This window comes from Pieris rapae, chromosome 16, assembly GCF_905147795.1.
Source record: "Pieris rapae chromosome 16, ilPieRapa1.1, whole genome shotgun sequence".
Classification (NCBI taxonomy): Eukaryota; Metazoa; Arthropoda; class Insecta; order Lepidoptera; family Pieridae; genus Pieris; species Pieris rapae.
The window spans coordinates 380,360-398,806 of record NC_059524.1 but is presented as its reverse complement, the minus strand read 5'-3'; the positions used below and the strand labels follow the sequence as shown (position 1 = coordinate 398,806).

General features: G+C 34.2%; 1 protein-coding gene across 1 annotated transcript in view; it reads right to left on the bottom strand.

The window, feature by feature from the left end:
* Positions 1-4,710: 4,710 nt before the first annotated feature.
* Positions 4,711-18,447, bottom strand: part of LOC110991749 (serine-rich adhesin for platelets) — a 75,524-nt gene continuing 61,787 nt past the window's right edge. Inside the window, exons 2-8 of the mRNA XM_045631680.1 lie at positions 11,650-11,803; positions 9,091-11,524; positions 8,600-8,786; positions 8,108-8,280; positions 7,806-8,031; positions 6,717-7,044; positions 4,711-5,563 (exon numbers count right to left, since the gene is read on the bottom strand). Coding sequence (XP_045487636.1) covers positions 5,233-5,563; positions 6,717-7,044; positions 7,806-8,031; positions 8,108-8,280; positions 8,600-8,786; positions 9,091-11,524; positions 11,650-11,803 — 3,833 coding nt within the window. The 3' untranslated portion in view covers positions 4,711-5,232. The remainder of the gene's footprint in view (positions 5,564-6,716; positions 7,045-7,805; positions 8,032-8,107; positions 8,281-8,599; positions 8,787-9,090; positions 11,525-11,649; positions 11,804-18,447) is intronic.

Sequence of the window (18,447 nt, the reverse complement as noted above, 5' to 3'; positions counted from 1 at the left end):
CAAACATTGTAATACAAACCAAATAGTATGGTGAAATAAATAGAAAAGTTCACTTTTCTCAACCGCATGCCAGCCTCAATTTGTCTACTTAGTTAAATGAACATTGTTGTTAAATATTCTTATACAGCCCGTTTCTATTAATAAGTTGCCTTAACATTCACGAGTAAGCTTAAAAAACGCATTTAATATGGTTAATATGCTTAAATTCCATGAACTATTAAAACATTGGTTTGTAAAAGGAAAATACTAATCAATTGTTTATTGCCTGAAATAATAATATATATACCTTTTATGTTTTATTTTCTTATTAATTCATTTAGTTTGTAGTACAGTGTGCAGTTTCGCAGTTTCACATTATCCGTGTTCTTTATGATTTTTTTTAACTTCTAAAATTGTACTTTTTGTCCCCAAAAAATGTTACGTGTGAACATTGATGCCCAAATATTAGCAATGTTATTTTCAGTTGTAACTGCTCTATTTCATATCGAGGATAAAGATGTAAACGCTATCTATGATATTTTATTACGGTATTTTGCCTATCAATCCGGAACAATTACTGTATCAGGCGAAATTGATTTCATGATCTCTAGATTTTGAGGTTACGCAGTATCAACTAAACCATGGAAACAGTTTGACTTCTGAGTAAATTTAAAAAGCGCATAATCTATTCCCTGGTCCAAAGGTGTCTTCATTCGAAGTGATTTGGGGAGATGTTGTTTTGTAGAAACTCGTGCACTAGACACAATTAAAGCATATGTACATCTATGTAACGTCTACTAGCTGCCTATATTTAAGAAAGTATCTTATTTATTTTTTCAAGTTCATGTTGGATATATATTGGCCCTGTATAGATAAAATATACTGATTCCGCAATTGAAAGAAAGTAATAAGTCGTTAACCGCAAGTGTAAACATTTCCTTTAAAGTAAATAAATGTTGTGGTCGGATAAATCTTTACAAGAAAATAAATTATTTACTTTTTTGTACTGACGACAAAGATTTTAATTATTTCATAATATGTAAGTTTGATTGTTCATTTAATCATTTTATCATACATTGGTGATTTAAAAAAGAGTGTGTGTACTTATGTACACGCAAAGAAGAAGTAGAAGTTATACTTCTTTGGCGTATGGAAAAAAAGAACGAAAATGCAGTAGCGCTTAACGATAAATATTAAAATTAATGAAAATGATTTTATTTAAATAAATAAATAATTAGTAAATACTATCAAATATTTATTTATTCACACTATTTAATTTTACTGTTAGGAAACACGTGTTCGAAATATAAAAATACCAGAATATACAACTTGAACATAGTTATCGATTTCCATGCCACCTAGACCTAACTTTACGATATCGAATTTACGTGTTGGTGTGCGCGCGCATCGTAAAAATTCACTCTCGTCATTTTTCTCCATCGCGCCAAAAGAAGTATAACTTCAAAAATATAATTCAGTGTGTATTTCACACGCCTTGTTAAACAAACCAGTGGTGCTAGAATCTTGGCCGCAACACTCTGTATCATTTACCTAATAATATTGTATTATAATTAGACCATTTTTCAATCACTAAACGATTTGATGTTATAGAAAGAAAAGAAAGTTCCCTATAGCTGTGATTCGAACGTTAGATATGAGAGCCACTGAGCCAACACAGTTCTGTCATGCCCTATGATATAATTAAAAGATCAACCTACTAGAGTTTTTAAATATCGACTATTTACTATGACTTAGGTACTTTTGAAAAAAAAAACGAATTCTATACATGATTATTCGAGTAAAACATTATAATTAATATTAATTTGTTACCGTAATAAAATATTTTAATAAAGTGATATTTTATCACTAAAATAATATAATGATTGACTAATTGGTATGACTTACAATGTATATAACTTATATGTAAAATTCAAGTGTACTAACACAACTTTTTTGTACCATATTATTGAAAATAAATTATTATTATTATTACGCTTCCAAATCACTACAATTTTTATGTACTTATGTGGTGAGTTAAATGGTATCTTCGTTACATTAACTAGAAACTCTTCACTAGTCACTCTTACTTACAATTATTGTACCTGTGTTCTCACGTGAGACTTCTGAGGACCGGGATGCGAGCACTTTCTTTTGGTAGTGTCCCGTTATTTGCAACCGAGATAAAAGTACCAATAATACAATGTGTTATAACTAACATAATAATTTGTTGTGTTTCCCCAAGAGAGTCGGTACGGAATAATTTAAAGCAATTAAATATTATGACACTATCTGGTCAAGATATTCTTGAAACCTTGTTGTTTGTACAAAAAAGTGTAAACGATTATTTATTAAATTTTGGAGTTTGAGTTTGAATCACACTGGTTCTGCTAAAAAGCTATACCCTACCCAATTCAATATCAATTTAAGCAAATTGTAATGCAAATTCTCTATGAAGTCAGACTCAATGTATGTAAATGTCCTTACAAGTTCTTGATTACAAGGTAATATGATTAACTATTATGGTAGGGGAGCCCACGATGCTAAATGGGGATTTACTCGAGCGTCGTGGAGACCTATTGGGTTGCAAAGCTTAGATGATAAGAAGAAAAAAATGTTATATGATATATACCTTTTCATCGGTGGGGAAAGCGGCTATAGATGTTTAAATATGTAAAAAAAAACTGTTGCATGGACATACTCGAGCGCGTCAGATATTGATAGCATCAATGTCCTACGTATTTTTAATAATGTACGTATGTTAATCTGATCATTTGCATGATGGGGGTGGTTGTACGTAAGGGTTAAAAATGAAAAAAAAAAAATTTAATCGAGCGCGTCAGGTTTTCTAAGGGGGTGTTAAGTGCACCAAAAAAAAAGCTCTCATTCAATAATCTGACGATTTCGATCTGACGCAAACTCGCAGCCATTATTATAATCTGCAAAAAAAATTCGCCATTTTGAAATACTCGAGCGCGTCAGATTAAGATATATATGGTTCAGATTTATATTCTAAACGTACTATCTCATAATCTGACGATTATCTAGAGGGATTTGCCTGATCTGACAAAAAAAATATTAGAAAAACGGTTCACCCTAAAGGCCATCCCTGCAATTCCATTCCTGGGCGCTTAAAATTGTACTTATGAGCTCGCAGAGTTCAAAGAAATAATATTTCTATGCGTTTGAGTTCTCCCATCTCGAAAGTCTGATAGAAGTTTCATAGAACACTATTTTTGAAATTTTCAAACCCCAATAACTTTTGAATGGATTAAGCAATTTTCCCGCGGTTGACGGCGATCGACGCATTTTTTAAGCTCTAATTATTTAATTTCATCAAAAACGATAATCCGCTATGAAATATCGAAGTTATGTGATAGAAACACTTTTTTCGGTTTTCTTTCGTTCACGATATCTCTCGAACGAATCAACCGATTTTGACCAGTTTGGTGGCGATCGACGTCGTTTTTCAAGCTTAAAGGTGGATTCGTCTTTGAAGTTGATGGATAAAGCCGTTTAAAAGTTATTGCAAAAAAACACTTTCAAAAAAACAAATTGTTATTTTTTTAGATTTTTCAAAATTTCTCAAAATCTATCGGTCCGAATCGGTTCAAATTCACATGAAATCTAATTTTGAGGGAAACGCGGAGAAGGAAATGTAGGCATCACGCAGCTGCACGCGTTTATCGCACGAACTTTATCGACGAAATTTTGTTATTTCGGCTTGTGGAAATCGTCAGATTATATATTTTTCAATATTCTTGAATTATTTCATTCAAAATAAAAAAAAAATTAGCTACGCTCGAGAATGTCAAGATGACGTTTTTTTTACAACTTTGCTGCCCTCCCCTCTCTTTACGTCACTCTCAAATTGTCAGATTAGTGGAATATACACTTTTTAGGATGTGATTAACTCACACTACCTTAATCTGACGCGCTCGAGAATGTCTGATGATCAATTTTTTTTTACTAATCTGATCCTGTATCCTTCACGGGCGGCCTTATATATGGGCCTCATATTTGGTGGAGGTACTTAACCGGGTACAAGGTATCCCCCTGTATATTAATCTGCCGCGCTTGAGTAAATCCCGAAATCCCCTCTTGGGCTCCCCTACTATAAAAAATAATCTAAATTAACAATAGTAGTATTCGCGGCTTCTTTGTAACATTAATTACTTCAGTGTATTTTATTCAGACAGTAATTTAGTTGTCAAGTTTAAAATCGTATACGATCTTTAGAGTTAAATTTGTATTTCATATATATGACTTAAGGTATTTCATAATTTAAGTAGAATAGAAAATTGTAGTTAAATGATTAACAGTAGGATTTTAAAAGCAAATTTGGTTCAAAGCGAAATTGCTAATTCTTTTTGTAGGCACGATCTAATTATAAATTTATAGACAGAAACCATATGACCACTTTCTGTGCAGGTATTTTTAGGGCTGTTGTCGACGAATACTGGAACAAACTTGTGTCTGAAGTTGAAACACTGTCAGACTGGGGTCGACTAAATAAACAGGCCAATTTAACACCAATATACAAGTTTGTGTATAAATTCACACAAAAATGTCCTATCTATGTGAAACAGCTGCCCGCTGAGTATTTCTGAACCAACTCTTCCTTCAAGAAGAGAGAAAACCAATTTTTAAGAGGCTGGCAACGCACTTACGATATCTCTGGAAATGTGAGTGTCTAAGTGCAAGGGTGCAAAATAAATAAATAAAACATTAATATTTCGTATTACTTTATTCATAATAAAATAAATCTTTAAAACTTATACAAATCAGATCAAATCAACCGAACATTTTAGACTAGAGAGTAATATTGAACTGAGATTTGAAATATTTAAAAATTAATAACGTTTACATAAAATATTTACATTAGTATACTTACTCAATCAGAGGCAAAAACATTTTTAAAAATAATTTATCTTCTTACGCCAAACGAAGATTCACAACTGGCAAAACTATTAAGTTACCTTATAGCCGAGTTCAGTAAATATATTACCCAAATTATCATTAGGTTATAAAAATAAAGTTAAAAGACTCTGATTAAGTAAATATAATTGAAAATAAACCTTTTTAATATATATTTAACGGACCAACGCCATCGTTACATTGATTTCAAAATATTTTTACAAAAACATACGTAGAACGCGAAGAGAAACCTGCACTATACTAACTATTTACAATCATGAATACTGTTATAAATTAACTATTTACAAAATGTCATATAATGCCATACTTTGGTCAAGATCAAATGTCGCACTCGAATTCAGACACCCTTTTGTTCCTTCCGTCAGGTGTCATCTGAAAGTTGTTCGCGTTAATCCTAGGGAACCCGTTGAAGCTGTTCCTACTGACGAGCGGGTTCTCTCTCTCTCTCTCCCTGTCCCTGTGGAAGCTGGACGTAGAGAGCTTCTCCTTCTTCTCGAAGTTGGGGTCGTTGAAGTTGCCGTCGTAGTTCCGGTCGAAGGTGATGCCGAAACCGCCCATTCGGGGGGTCCCGATGCCGAATTTGTTTCTCATTTCCTCGTCGCGGAGGCTGAAGGCGCGGTTGTCGAACTTCGACGGACCAGTTTTTAATCTGAAAAAGTTAAATTGAGACTTTTATAATAAACGATTAATTAGACGTTATTCTAGCTAAGCATTACAATTAAAACAGTGTTTTAACAATTTTTTAAAAAGTCTTGAATAATAATAGTTTAAATATAACCTACAGAATATATTTTTCTGTTACGTAGTGTTAAAATAGTTAGACAGTTTAGTACCGGCAAGCTCTGGACTCAACGATGTGTATCAGGTGTAGAAAGATGTTAATTTACTCATGAATGGCATACAGAAACCAGGAGAAGGAAGAGTTTGTAGTATTGCCCTAATTAAATATTTGATTTTAGTTGATTATTGGATGCGGAAATCTTAACAATCACCGTACACTCTTCTCACAGTTCTCCCTTATATTCTTTATATACTATATCTCACTAACACACGCATGCGTACCCTTCCCCACTATCACACACAAATACACTCACACTATCATACACAATCCCTTACAAACTTCCTTTTTGTTATGTATATGCTATGGAATGGAAGCCTGGTTATCCATATTACAGGTTCTTACCTAGTTTGGAAACCAGTCTCCCAATACTGTCACTATATTATGAATTATTATTGTTAATGTTTAAGGGAGAAAAATAAATAAATTATTATTATTATTATTATTATATGTAATAATTGTGTTACTTAAAGAACTTATAAAAAAGTCAAGTAACAGTTTTTTTATGACCAGCATTGCAAGAACACAACCCCTAATTGAATTTTGTAAGCTCTTGTTTTAAACGATTTAAGTTGACTCTTAGCTTCGACCATAGAGATTAATTTAATTGAGCTTTACTTCATTAATAATTTTTAAAGCTATTGCATGGATTTTATCGCGGGCTTTGAGCGCGGTAACCGAATCAAGAAATTCCGTAACGAAAAAAACCTAACACACGATAACGAAATATAGGTGCGGCCAATACGTGTTAGAGCGGGACATAACGTATACTGCGTATTCATATCTCTCTGACGAGATCGGTGACATAGTCTGATAGAGTGGTAGATAGATTTAATATACATAGAAAAAAAAACTGCATAAATTAAAACTAAATAAATAATGTAGAAGTTGATAAAAAATGCTATGCAATAGCTTTACCGCGGCAGTCCCCGAGTGCCACACGTTTCTTTTTTTTATTACTTACTCTCGAAACACGCGCCTTTCCCTATCGTACTCCGCTGACAGTCCGTCATCATCGTTTATAATGGCCGAGGGATCGCTGTAGACCGACGACTCCTGATAAAATGAGTCCAGATCAACGTAATTCCCCTCCGATGGCTCGTTGTCAAGCAGCTCTGCCAGTTGTGCCTTTAACTGAGCGAAGGAAGGTCTCTGGTTCGGGTCTGCGTGCCAGCAGGAGTGCATGGCCCGGTACAACTGGGGCTTACAGTGCGGGGGCCGCTCTAAGCGGTAGCCCTCCGTCACTGCGGTTAGGACTTCGCGACCCGTCATGGCTGCGTAGGGGGTTGAGCCTGGGAAGTCAAATAATATTATTGATTCAGACAAAACACATTTAACGAAACATTTACACAGTTTATTTTGTCCTAATGAAATAGTTATGTCAAGAAGAGAGCCATTCTTATTGTTCTTCGGTGTGCTTCGCTGGCGTTTTTTTAATATATTTTGAAAAAAAAAAAGGATTATATTTATAATATCTGGTATGATAAGAGTCTCTTAGCGAAATAATAAAAGATAGTTTACCAATCAAGGGTAAACCTTTAAAAATGTCTGTAAGATATCTACGACAAACACCCATTTGCGTGTATTCGTGTTTAAGTGAAACAGGACGATTACGAGTTATTACATCAAAGAGACATCTCTTCTTAATAAGCATGACTTGCATCTGTCATTCAAGAATAGGAATGGAGTGAAAGTGAAATTAAATGATTATTGCAGTGAGGTGAAAAAAAATGTATAAGTAAAAAAAATGTGAAATTCTTATAAGAACATGCTGAATAAATGAAAAATAAACCTGAACTTTGCAAGAACAAAGATCAATTGTAATAGAAATGAATCGCTATCCCAAATTTTGTTTTTTTCTAATATGCGTTGTTTTGTATAGAATATTTAGGTTGTTTTTCATTACACTTGCAATATAAGAAATAAATTTTGTGAGATTTAACTTTTTTTAGTTTATTTTTCTGTGAAATAAAAATAAAATGTTCAGCGTTGAGAAACAATTACAAACTATTCTACTTTGAATAGTTGTTGATCATCGTTAAATCCGACTCACCCAAAGTGACGATCTCCCACAGCGTAATGCCAAAGGCCCAAACGTCGGAGTGGTGGCTGTGGGCGTCGTAGAGAAGGGCCTCGGGAGCCATCCAGCGCACGGGCAGTGCCCCTCGAGGGCTTCGCAGAGATGCGCCTGCGCAGCGCGACATGCCGAAGTCCGCGATCTTGCACAGCTTATTGTGGTCCACTAGCACGTTGCGAGCTGCGAGATCGCGGTGCACGATCTGAAGACGAGGTAGAGATTAGATTAGTAAGGAGAGTAAAGCGATTGAAGTGATTAGAGTCGCAGACGAGACTCACCCCCTTGGAAGCGATATAGTCCATGCCCCTGGCCACGCAGTAAGCGAAGACGGTGAGGTCTCTGGAGGTCAGAGCTCCGCTACCGCTGAACCGGTCGGGCCGTGAGCGGCGCTCGCGCAGGTACGTCAGCAGCTTGCCGCACATCACGTACTCCATTATCAGCAGGTAGGGCTCTGGGGACAAACTCACTTTGTGAATCTTATTTCAAAGTCGCAAACTTTAGTTCGATTCAATTATTGTTTTTACAATTACATATTGTATAAAAATTTGCATTAAAAAGTGTTCAGCTATTTCTTCTACAAGAAAAAAGAGTACCGAGAGTTTTTTACGCCGGCTTTTTCTCTCGGCCAACACCCTCTGTCTTCTTTGCCGATGAGTAAGGATGCCAACAGGCTCAAATTTAATGATGTGGAATAAGTGATACCATGATCATTTTATGTTCCAAAATAAACGTATTTTATTTTTATTTTTATTTTTACACGTGTTTTTTACCTTGTTCGCTGCAACAAGCGAGGAGCGTGACAACGTTGGGATGAGTACCAATCTTCTGCATGATGTATATTTCGTGTAGGAGTTCCTGCTTCTCCTTCTGAGAGGCTGACTCCTTGATGGTCTTCACGGCAACCAACCGAGTCAGCCCGTCGTGACCGTTCAAGTCGTCTGCTTCAGCTTTCCACACCTGAAAAGTTTGCCAAACGTAGCTTACGTAAATGAATAACAATTTACGAATGCTTTTCAGCACTCGTGGTAAGCATGTAACCTGTCACATCAAGACGATATCTATTAGATTTTATATAGAACGGACACTCTCTATGCCAGTAGGCTGGCGAGTGCGTAACCGGCCTTTTTAGATTTGATACGATCCTATTCTTCAAGAACCCTAAGTCGAATTTGTTCGGAGATACTACAGTCATATTTGAATTGAGAACATGTGATTTTCGTTGTCTCTTAAATAGCGTTCAAAAGATTTAAATAACACTAACCTGCCCAAAGTTGCCCTGACCTAACAGCGTTTGCAGCCTGAGCTTATTTCGTGGGAATTCCCACTTCTGATCTGGTTTAGTAGGCGGTGGTACAGGCGGTCGAGCCACGGGCGTGATTTGCGATTCTTTCTTAATATCCCCTCCATCATCAAAGTAACCTTCGTATTCGGTGTCGATCTCTTTAGTTTTCTTATTGAGAATGTTTCTTAGAACGAAACCCACTACCGCTATCACTGGAAGAAAACCGAGTCCGGCCAATACGTAAGAAGCCGTGTACGTCTTTTCGGCTTCAATTACTACTTCATTTTGGGTCTCAATACTGTCGTTTTTAGCTTGTGTCAAATTTGGTACACTTTTGCTTTCTGTTAAAGTGTTGTTAGAAAGTTGGAGTGACTTAGAGCTGCTTGATGAAGATCTAGAGGTGACCGTGAACGATTTTATTGTAGTTTCCGTAATATAATTTTCGGTTGTTGTAGTTGTTGGTCGATTGGTTGAGGAGCTTACGATAGATGTTTCATCGAATATGTAAACAGTTGGCCTGAATGTGGTTGTCGTGGACGTTGTTGTTGGTCGGCGACGCTTGAGTATATTCTTTGGTCGCATTGTGATTCCATTAGTGACGTTGTCATAGTCGTTCTGACGGAAGAGATTGGCCAATCGTTCAGATATTTTAGATGTGCTGGATTCAGTTTTGAGGTCCCCATTCGATTTTTCACTGGTTAGCGACGACATAATTGGCTTATGTGTTACTGAATATGGCGCTGTCGTGTTATGAAATTGACTTCCAGTTGTTCTTAGTCTTATTCGATATCTATGAGGCTTAAGTGTAGTTGTCGTTGTGGTTGTTGTTGATGTTGTCGTTGATGAGGTTGAAGTCGTAGTCGGTGGAGTAGTAGAGGTGGTTGTTTGTACTGTCGTAGTTGGCATGGGTGTTGTCTCAGTATCATTAAAAAATATCATTACTTGGTCGGTTATGTTTGATGTTTCATCAAAACTGTCAACTGATGTCGTATTGTCCGGGTCCGAAGTTGATGAATCAGTTTTGTTAAGACCTTTTACTGAAGATGTAATAGATACAGATGTAACTACTGCTGTATAGACTGTTGTGGATATCTTTTCTGTTGTAGTATTGACTTCTGGAACTAAGATATTTTCAGTGCTCAGGAGAGTAGTGATTTTTGATGGACGTCTACGAAGATTGAAATAATTTCGGGTAAAGTTTCTTATGGGAGCTGGAGTTGTTGATGTTTTAGTTAGAATATTATCATTTATTGCAGTTTCATTAGAATTTTCAACTTGCAGTACTTGTGTGGCATTTTTAGCGTCACTTGTTAAATTTGTAGAAGGAGCTGTAACATTTTGTAAAAACGATTCACTAGTATTCAATTGGCCTGTGCTTTGGGTAGAGATAGGATTTTTCCTGTAAGCATTGACTAATCCCACGTGCCGTGCTGGTGCAGGGCCCTTAACAGTGTTTCTTATTTTGTTTTTCTCAATTATATTTTTTACAACAGATACATCCATATCTTCATTTATTTCTTCTTCACCTGCACTAGTGTTTTTATATTTTTCAGTTGCAGAATATCTCGAATTAAATTTTCTTTTTTCAGGTGGTGCTATTATAAAGTTCACTGATTTTGTAGATGCTGATAATGATGGAGAATTTGTAAGATTATCACTGATAACTTGCCCTCCTAGTTTTTGACCAAAATAAATAAAAGGAGCCATTTCTTCATCGGGTAACTCTGTTTCTAGCGGTCTAAAGTGATTATAAATTTCTTCGGACATAAAAAGCGTTTGATTACTTTTCTCTTTTTCACTATCAACTTTAACAAGTTTCGTGCTTTGGATGCTTGTGCTATTTGCTATAGCATTGTTTTCTAGCTTTTCTTTCTCTGAATCATTATTACTTTTGTTTTTATCTTCTTGATTATCTTTTGAGGTTTTTTCTAGAAGTATACTTAATGTAGAATTTTCGTTGACATCATTAGTAGTTGATGTTTTATTCAAATTTAAAGGTGGCTGAGTTATGTTATCCGTATCTGAATAGTTTAATAAATATAGTCCATGGTTTGATTCGTCTACTTGAAACTCTTCCTCAGGATCTAATTCTACTCCTTTATCTAAATTCTCTCCCTTTTCCGGTGGTACGTATACAATAGCACTTTCAGTCTTAGTTTCAGCAGCATTTTTATTAAATCTTCGATTATTTAAAAATCCGCCCCGACTCTTACTATCTTGATAAAGTCTAGGTATAAATAAATGTCTTATTTCATGTGGTTTGATATCTTGTTTTATTTCTCTGACACCGTCATTGGTAACCAGTCTCAAAGTGGGTGCGATGGCTTCATTAGTTGAATTATCAAATGTGATTCTTTTGACGACGGAATTATTTGCATCACGAATTTCCAATTGAGCGAAAGTAGTGTTGCTTCTGAAAAAGATAAATGTATCGCTTAATTTTTTATATAAGGACAATAGCAGCTTTTTTAATGAAGTGATGAATCCGAAATGATGGATTCTCCACCTTTTGATTTTTTTTAACAAACTAATACTAACTTGTGGGGTTTATGGGCTATTGAGGCAAGGGTATTGATATGACTGGTGAGTCGTCCCGTGAGTAGCTGTCGTCGCCTTGCTGCGAGGACTGACAAAAGTTGTGAGTCTCTCGTTGCATTAGCACTGCTTTGTGTCGTTGTCCGTCGTGTCGAACCTGAAATCGATCGAATAATTCTTACTGCACTGATAAATAAGGTTAACTGACATAAATAAAGGGCTTAAGTTATTAATATTTCTAGAAAATTATTTTAAGAAAAGCCGAGGTATGCATATCAGAAACACAAATTAAAATATAATATACTACATTCATAATAATATGATATTTTCAATTCATTTTATGGTAAAACTTAAACATGAAGTGTGTACAAAATTTTTACATTTAGTCATTATTAGTTATTTATTTTATATCACAAGCTGGTACTGTCCTTAGGCAAATCTTACAATTAAAATAATCGGATCTTACGGGTGTATGCCAAGGTTTTAAAATGACGTTTAAAACGATAATGCTTTTGTTTCAATGGGGTGAAGGATCCGTAGTCTTGATTATATACAATTATAATCGCGTTTTCGTCACGCTATATGCCATTGTCGTTTAGAAGGCAATAGAATGCTAAGAAACAATAACTATAATTGGTATTGACTACTAGTAATGAGCTGCGAAATCTTTTTTAAATATCGTTTAACCATATGGCTTTTCTAATCCTATCACACTCTTTGTACTACGTACGTTGTCACCCAGATGTACTACGTTTAGTTTCAGGAAAACACGCCCAAACTAACGTTTTTATTGAACACGTTTTAAATCAGGATCTCAATTTAACGTGATCATTTGTATACTTATTAATGAATTGTAGTTTCAGCTAAACACAAATACATTATCATAGCATTATAAATTCAAATTAGGTACGTTATTGCCACTGTAATTATCACGACAAACCTGTAAATTTAATTCACATAAAGCAAGAAACTTTTGCATTAATATATTAGTAACAATAAACAATAATTCCCAACAAAACAATTGGTTTCCGCGGTACGCAAAAAAGTCAAGTTACGCATTGTTCGTTTGTTAATACCAGCCCGCTTCAGCGTGATCGCAATTTGTAAGCAAATATATTTACAAAATAAAACTAATGTTAAATAATATTAAAACTAGTAACTACAGGATCTACTAGTACGAATTGAAAAATTATTTTGTTCATTAACTGAGTTTTGTCTCTTGTTATTAACATATTACGACCGAATCCTAACAAAAGTAAGGGTACCTTACTTTAGCTGCATAGCTAATTTAAATAGGACGATATGTTACACTAATTAATGTTTTGTCAGCAATCAATGTTTGTAATATATTTTGAACAAAACTAACAAAAGATTGTGATTAGGTTAGGTTAGGTTGAGGCCAAAAATGTGTACCTCCTTTGATTCATTTCACGAGATATGAAAATATGTAGAAAAGAATTTGAAGCTATTGTAAGGTTGAGCTGTGATTCGAAAAGTTACCAAGAATAAAAATAGTTAAATTCTTTGATATTACTTTTTATTTGCAAATTCGATATGATTTAAGAATTAATATATTTAGTTTAGTTTTGCTATTTAATACTAAAAATGTACCGAATATAACATATTAATATGCGTGAGGTCGCGTGCGCAAGCGCATAGCTGTCCTCATTGTCGGTCACTGCACGGTTCTAGGCTGACTAGGCACGTGATAGTTTAATACAATATGTCGATACGAGTTGCAAAAAAATTATACAAAATTTAAAAAAAAATCAATATCGAAATTAAATTTAAAAAAAAAACAAAAAAAACGAATCAAGCTAATAATAATTTACCGCAGTATTTCAGGTTAGATTCTCAAACATGAAGAAACCATTAAAATAATAATTACGTTTTAAACTTAAGTTTAACAACGCAAATACTACCTAACTTAAATCGTATTAATATTAATACGAAGTATAGATAAAAAGGTTTCATTCATTATAACAATGTATTTCAACCTGTGTAAAATTCGTGAACCTTTTTAATGGTAAAACCTGCATAGTTGCCTGATCGTTTACGACCAATGCTTTCAGCACAACGTCAACATGTTAATATAGCCTAGGATACTACAGTTTATGTCAGTTTTATATTTTATTTATGTAGTTTCGATGTTAACGACTCTGTAGGTACACTACCTATGTTTCTATAAGAAATTATCGATAATCGACCAGCTTTGTTAGGCCCACACTTTTAAACAAATAGAAATACAAACAGTAGTGCGTGCAAAAGTACTTAAGTACTGAAAATAGGGTCAGTATAATAAACAAATGATATTAGCAGTTTATGTAATTGATACTCATTGCTAAAAATGTGTATAAATATACTTAGAGTTATAATCGTTACCCTAATATTAAGAGGTACAATACGATATTACACCGGTAGCACCTAGACGTCCGTCGTTCCACAACGGTAGTTTTCGGCGCGCACCACCCCTATGTGGAACCAGCTGCTCACTGAAGTAGTTCCGAACCAATTCAACTTACGGTTCTTCAAGAAAAGATCGTATCAATTCTTAACAGGCTGACATTTAGAGTTTGTTATTTTATAAAAGTTCATCAATACAAGTAATTTAAATGTAATTTCTAATTAAAATCCAAAAATTGTTTAACAAAAACACTGCAAACAAAAACTTTAAAAAAATTCAAGAGACAATCCAAAACTTGCCTTTCCACAGACTAACAAACTCAATATAACATTTTTGTATGGCAATAGTTTAAACTTTATGTCAGTTTTAAGTAAAATAATATTACAATTCAATAAAACGTCACTTTTGACTATTGAAAGGTAATTAACAATCCTAAGAAATTGTTTGTTTAGATAAAGATAGATAAATCAAGATATTACACAATTAACCTGTACCTTGCCATAGAGTATAGACCATAGAGACGGTCACAAAAGACAATACTGGGTTTGGTATTGCACAACGAAACAATATAAGTATGAATGGAGACCACACTGAATACTAAATGTTACTCACTCACATTGTTTGATAAATATAGCCAGATATAGAAACATAATGGTTTGAGAAATCTGTATGTTTCGAATATTGGTGAAACTTATTCTGTGAACCTGTGGAAAATATTTTTCCCTTTAGTTATAAAATACGATTTTGGCAACTCAAATAGGCATTTCATACAATTTGTAAAATTTACTACTGGTTCATATTCGATGCATGTACTTTTGTTGAAAAGTACAGAAGTAAATGCCCTCTTAACGCATTGTTCGCGCTGAGACCTTAGAAACATAATATTTACAATATTACTACTTAAACATAGCAATATAGTGATGCAAGCTCCTAGTTTATTCCAAGTTGACCTGGATTCTATGTTGACTCATGTGGTAAAAAAGAAAATGTTGAGAATCATTGCGTATAAGTCGTGCTATTAATGAACTGCATTTTTGTGCAGTTAATTTCATCTTAGGTACATATCGTATAAAATAATATTATGCTGTTCGTCCTGATTTTGTCTCTTTGATAAATTTGTTAATAATTTATTCGTACCTATACGATTAAGGCTTGTGTTTATCTTGAATTATATTTCTCTTTTTTTCATTACCTTAATATAGTTCCCGAGTTCTCGAATTCAGTAACATAATATGTAGTGATAAGCTGTTTCTACTATTAGGCAAGTGCAAGATCAGCGTTCTGTGCTTGACGCGCCGTCAAAGTTTCGGTAATAGTGCCGGTTTCCTCATGATTATTTTACTTCATTGTAAGAGCGTAAATGCGCGCTCATAGACAGGTAACATTGGTGTACAACGGAAGTTCGAACATACAACAAAAAGGGTCCAAACCAAAAGTCGCAGCCTGAAGCCACTAGGCAAACTCGTATTGAATGTAATATTTTTTTTAAACTGATTAATTTAATTACATCAGAATGCATTAAATCATCTAAGAATTAAAAGGCAGTTCTTGACATAGTTTTTTCCTGTTAATTAAGTTAATCGAGTGCGTCATACATTTTAGACCGAACGTGGTATCTTTAGTTAAAATACCAGATTTATTAAAAGTAATTTGTCGTTTTGGAACGTTAGTTTAATTAATATTAAATTGGTTTAATATAAAATTGTTCAAAGTACACAGAAAGTTAATACACCTGTATGTTATTAACACAAATAATACCATATTTATAAAAAATATCTTTCAAGATATCTGGGCACGGTTAAACCATTAAGATATTTATTAGCAAGTTTCACTATTAATTTTTGCAATAACTAATAAACCTAGATCGTGGTTTACCCGACATTTCAATGCAATTTACAATTCCATCCGTATGTTAAAAAGGGCAAATATGAAAACAGAAATATTCTTAGTTCCTGATTAGTTCAGCGATGACCTAACTTTATCGCTATTTGAGCGTGCCTTATCACGTGAAACTCGCAACTTTACATACCATTAAGTTACCATATCTAAGTGGTCACGCATTTTGTTTCTCAAAGCCTAGTCTAGATAAACCTTTAAGTAGGTACTAAATAAAATAATCGCTGTTTTTGTCCTTTTTTCCATGATCCATGTATACTATACTTATAAAAGGAGGGGTATGCCTCCACAATTTAAAGTTTGGATGGAATAAATCTGGCTGGCAAGTTATTGCAATATAGCTGGCAATTTTAATGACCATAGGTCTGAATTGCGATTCTATATAAATCATTAATATCTAGTAGGTACATTTTTCACAAATTAGCATTTAACAGGCAGATTTTGCCGCGCACCACCACTATGTGGAACCAGAACAACAATTCAACTTGTGTCCATGGGCGGCGGTATCACTCATCATTAGGTAAGCTGCCCGTTTGTTATATAAAAATAACAACAACAAATAGGAGTTTACCTTATTTATTATATGATTCAAACTTATAAATTATTTTAACCTGAATATTAATTCTAATAGGTATTTTGTGGTTAATATTTAGTGAGGTTATGACTTAACAATTGAAAGCTATAAATCTACGTTACTGGCAATTAACCATGCTATTATGTTACCGTCATAACTAATTTGTTTAGCTATTATATTCAATATTCATTTTAATCGCAATATACAGTATACTTATAAAAATATAGGTCGAAGATAACTTTAAACCTATGCGGATTCCGTGCCTTGTTGTGTTCACACCATCTGGGGGATAATCCAAGTGGAGATACGCTTCTCTTTTCTTAACCTTTATGCAGCATTTAACATCTGTGATAAATATATTTGTAGTTCCAATTATTTCGAATGCCTTTTTCTAGCGTTTTATGTGGCGTATTCGCGAATCGAATCTCTCCGTCGCTTCTTTTGATAGCCTGCCCTCTTGTTTAGGTCCCCGGAGTACCAACGTACGGCCTTAACTAGAAGAGGCTTATAATAGTCTACTTTTGCGTTACTCAGCTCAGTTGCATCTCTAGGTAGTGAGAAGGCAAGAGCTTGGCTGGTGGTCCCAGGATGGACTAGTGGATGACTTGGAATAGCCGGCGTTCTGTTAAAAATATAAATGACGGAATGCGATGGATATCCTCTGAGGACGCCATCTGCCCCATCTAAGTTTATAGTACATAAAGTCAAAATAAGTTATACTTCTATAAACAATAAAAATACCAAATGTAACTTTGTGTTCGCCAACAGGAAGAAAAAGGATTGTTAAGAATTGGGACACCACAAACATACGCTGAATTAATCTTAAATATATTGAAAATGTTTAGGTTAGAATTTATATGTCCGCAGTCTACGCAATGAATATGTCGTCAGCAACTTTCACTTTTCCTTACATTTCCTAGAAAATCTAACGTTTGATTACTCCCGTAGCATACTAATTTAGCTTCATAGAGCATAGTTCAAACACCTACCCAACCCGCGCTCGAGGCAAGATTCTAGCGCGCCCTTCCCTTATCTACAACATGACATTATACAGCGATCACTGATAGTATACAACTGCGAATTATCTACGGTTATTTGAAATTGCATTGAGATCCGTTTCGCTTGCTCAATATCATATAAACGGGTTATTATTGTATGGTTATTCTTTGGAAGAGCAGTTTTTAGACTCTCATTGAGTCCGACTCTAAGGTCGGAGGCTGTTTTTTGCCGCTTCTATGTTCATATTAAATTCACTCTAACGGTGAAGGAAAACATCGCGAGGAAGCCGCCTTCCATTACGTAAAAAGTCAACGGCATGTCTGCACAAGAAACTGATCACCTGCTTGTGTATAACATTGATAAATGATCATGATACACATACAGAGATCTGAGATTCTCAAAAAGGCTATAGCGCTATTAGTCTTCTTTATTCAATAATTATGCATAGGCTCAGTTTTTTTCTTTAGAATATGTTTGAGTTTGTATAGAATATACTGTCAGACCTGAAATTATCATTAGTTAATTAATGAAACACTATCGTTTTTATATGACCAATTTAAGAAATTACAAACATTCTATTAATTATATTAATTTTATTACCTTATTTGTGTATAAAAATATTTGTATCTACTCTTTATTTATTTTAATTTTATTCATTAGCAAATCATTCAAACAACGCACTATTGTGCACAGACCCTTAACCATTGTCCAGCCACCTGTTGGCAGTTTGAAATATTTAGAATTGCTGTATTATAGTCTCATTAAGTAATATTAGAACGGCGAACATCTATGAAATAACTTAAATGTCTTTATATAAACGTAGAATATTTTTTTTACAAAAAGTTATAGTTATAACCGTTAGGCATATTACAATACTAATTCCAATATAAATAAATAAAATATTTTTTATTTATTATAATAAGTAAGT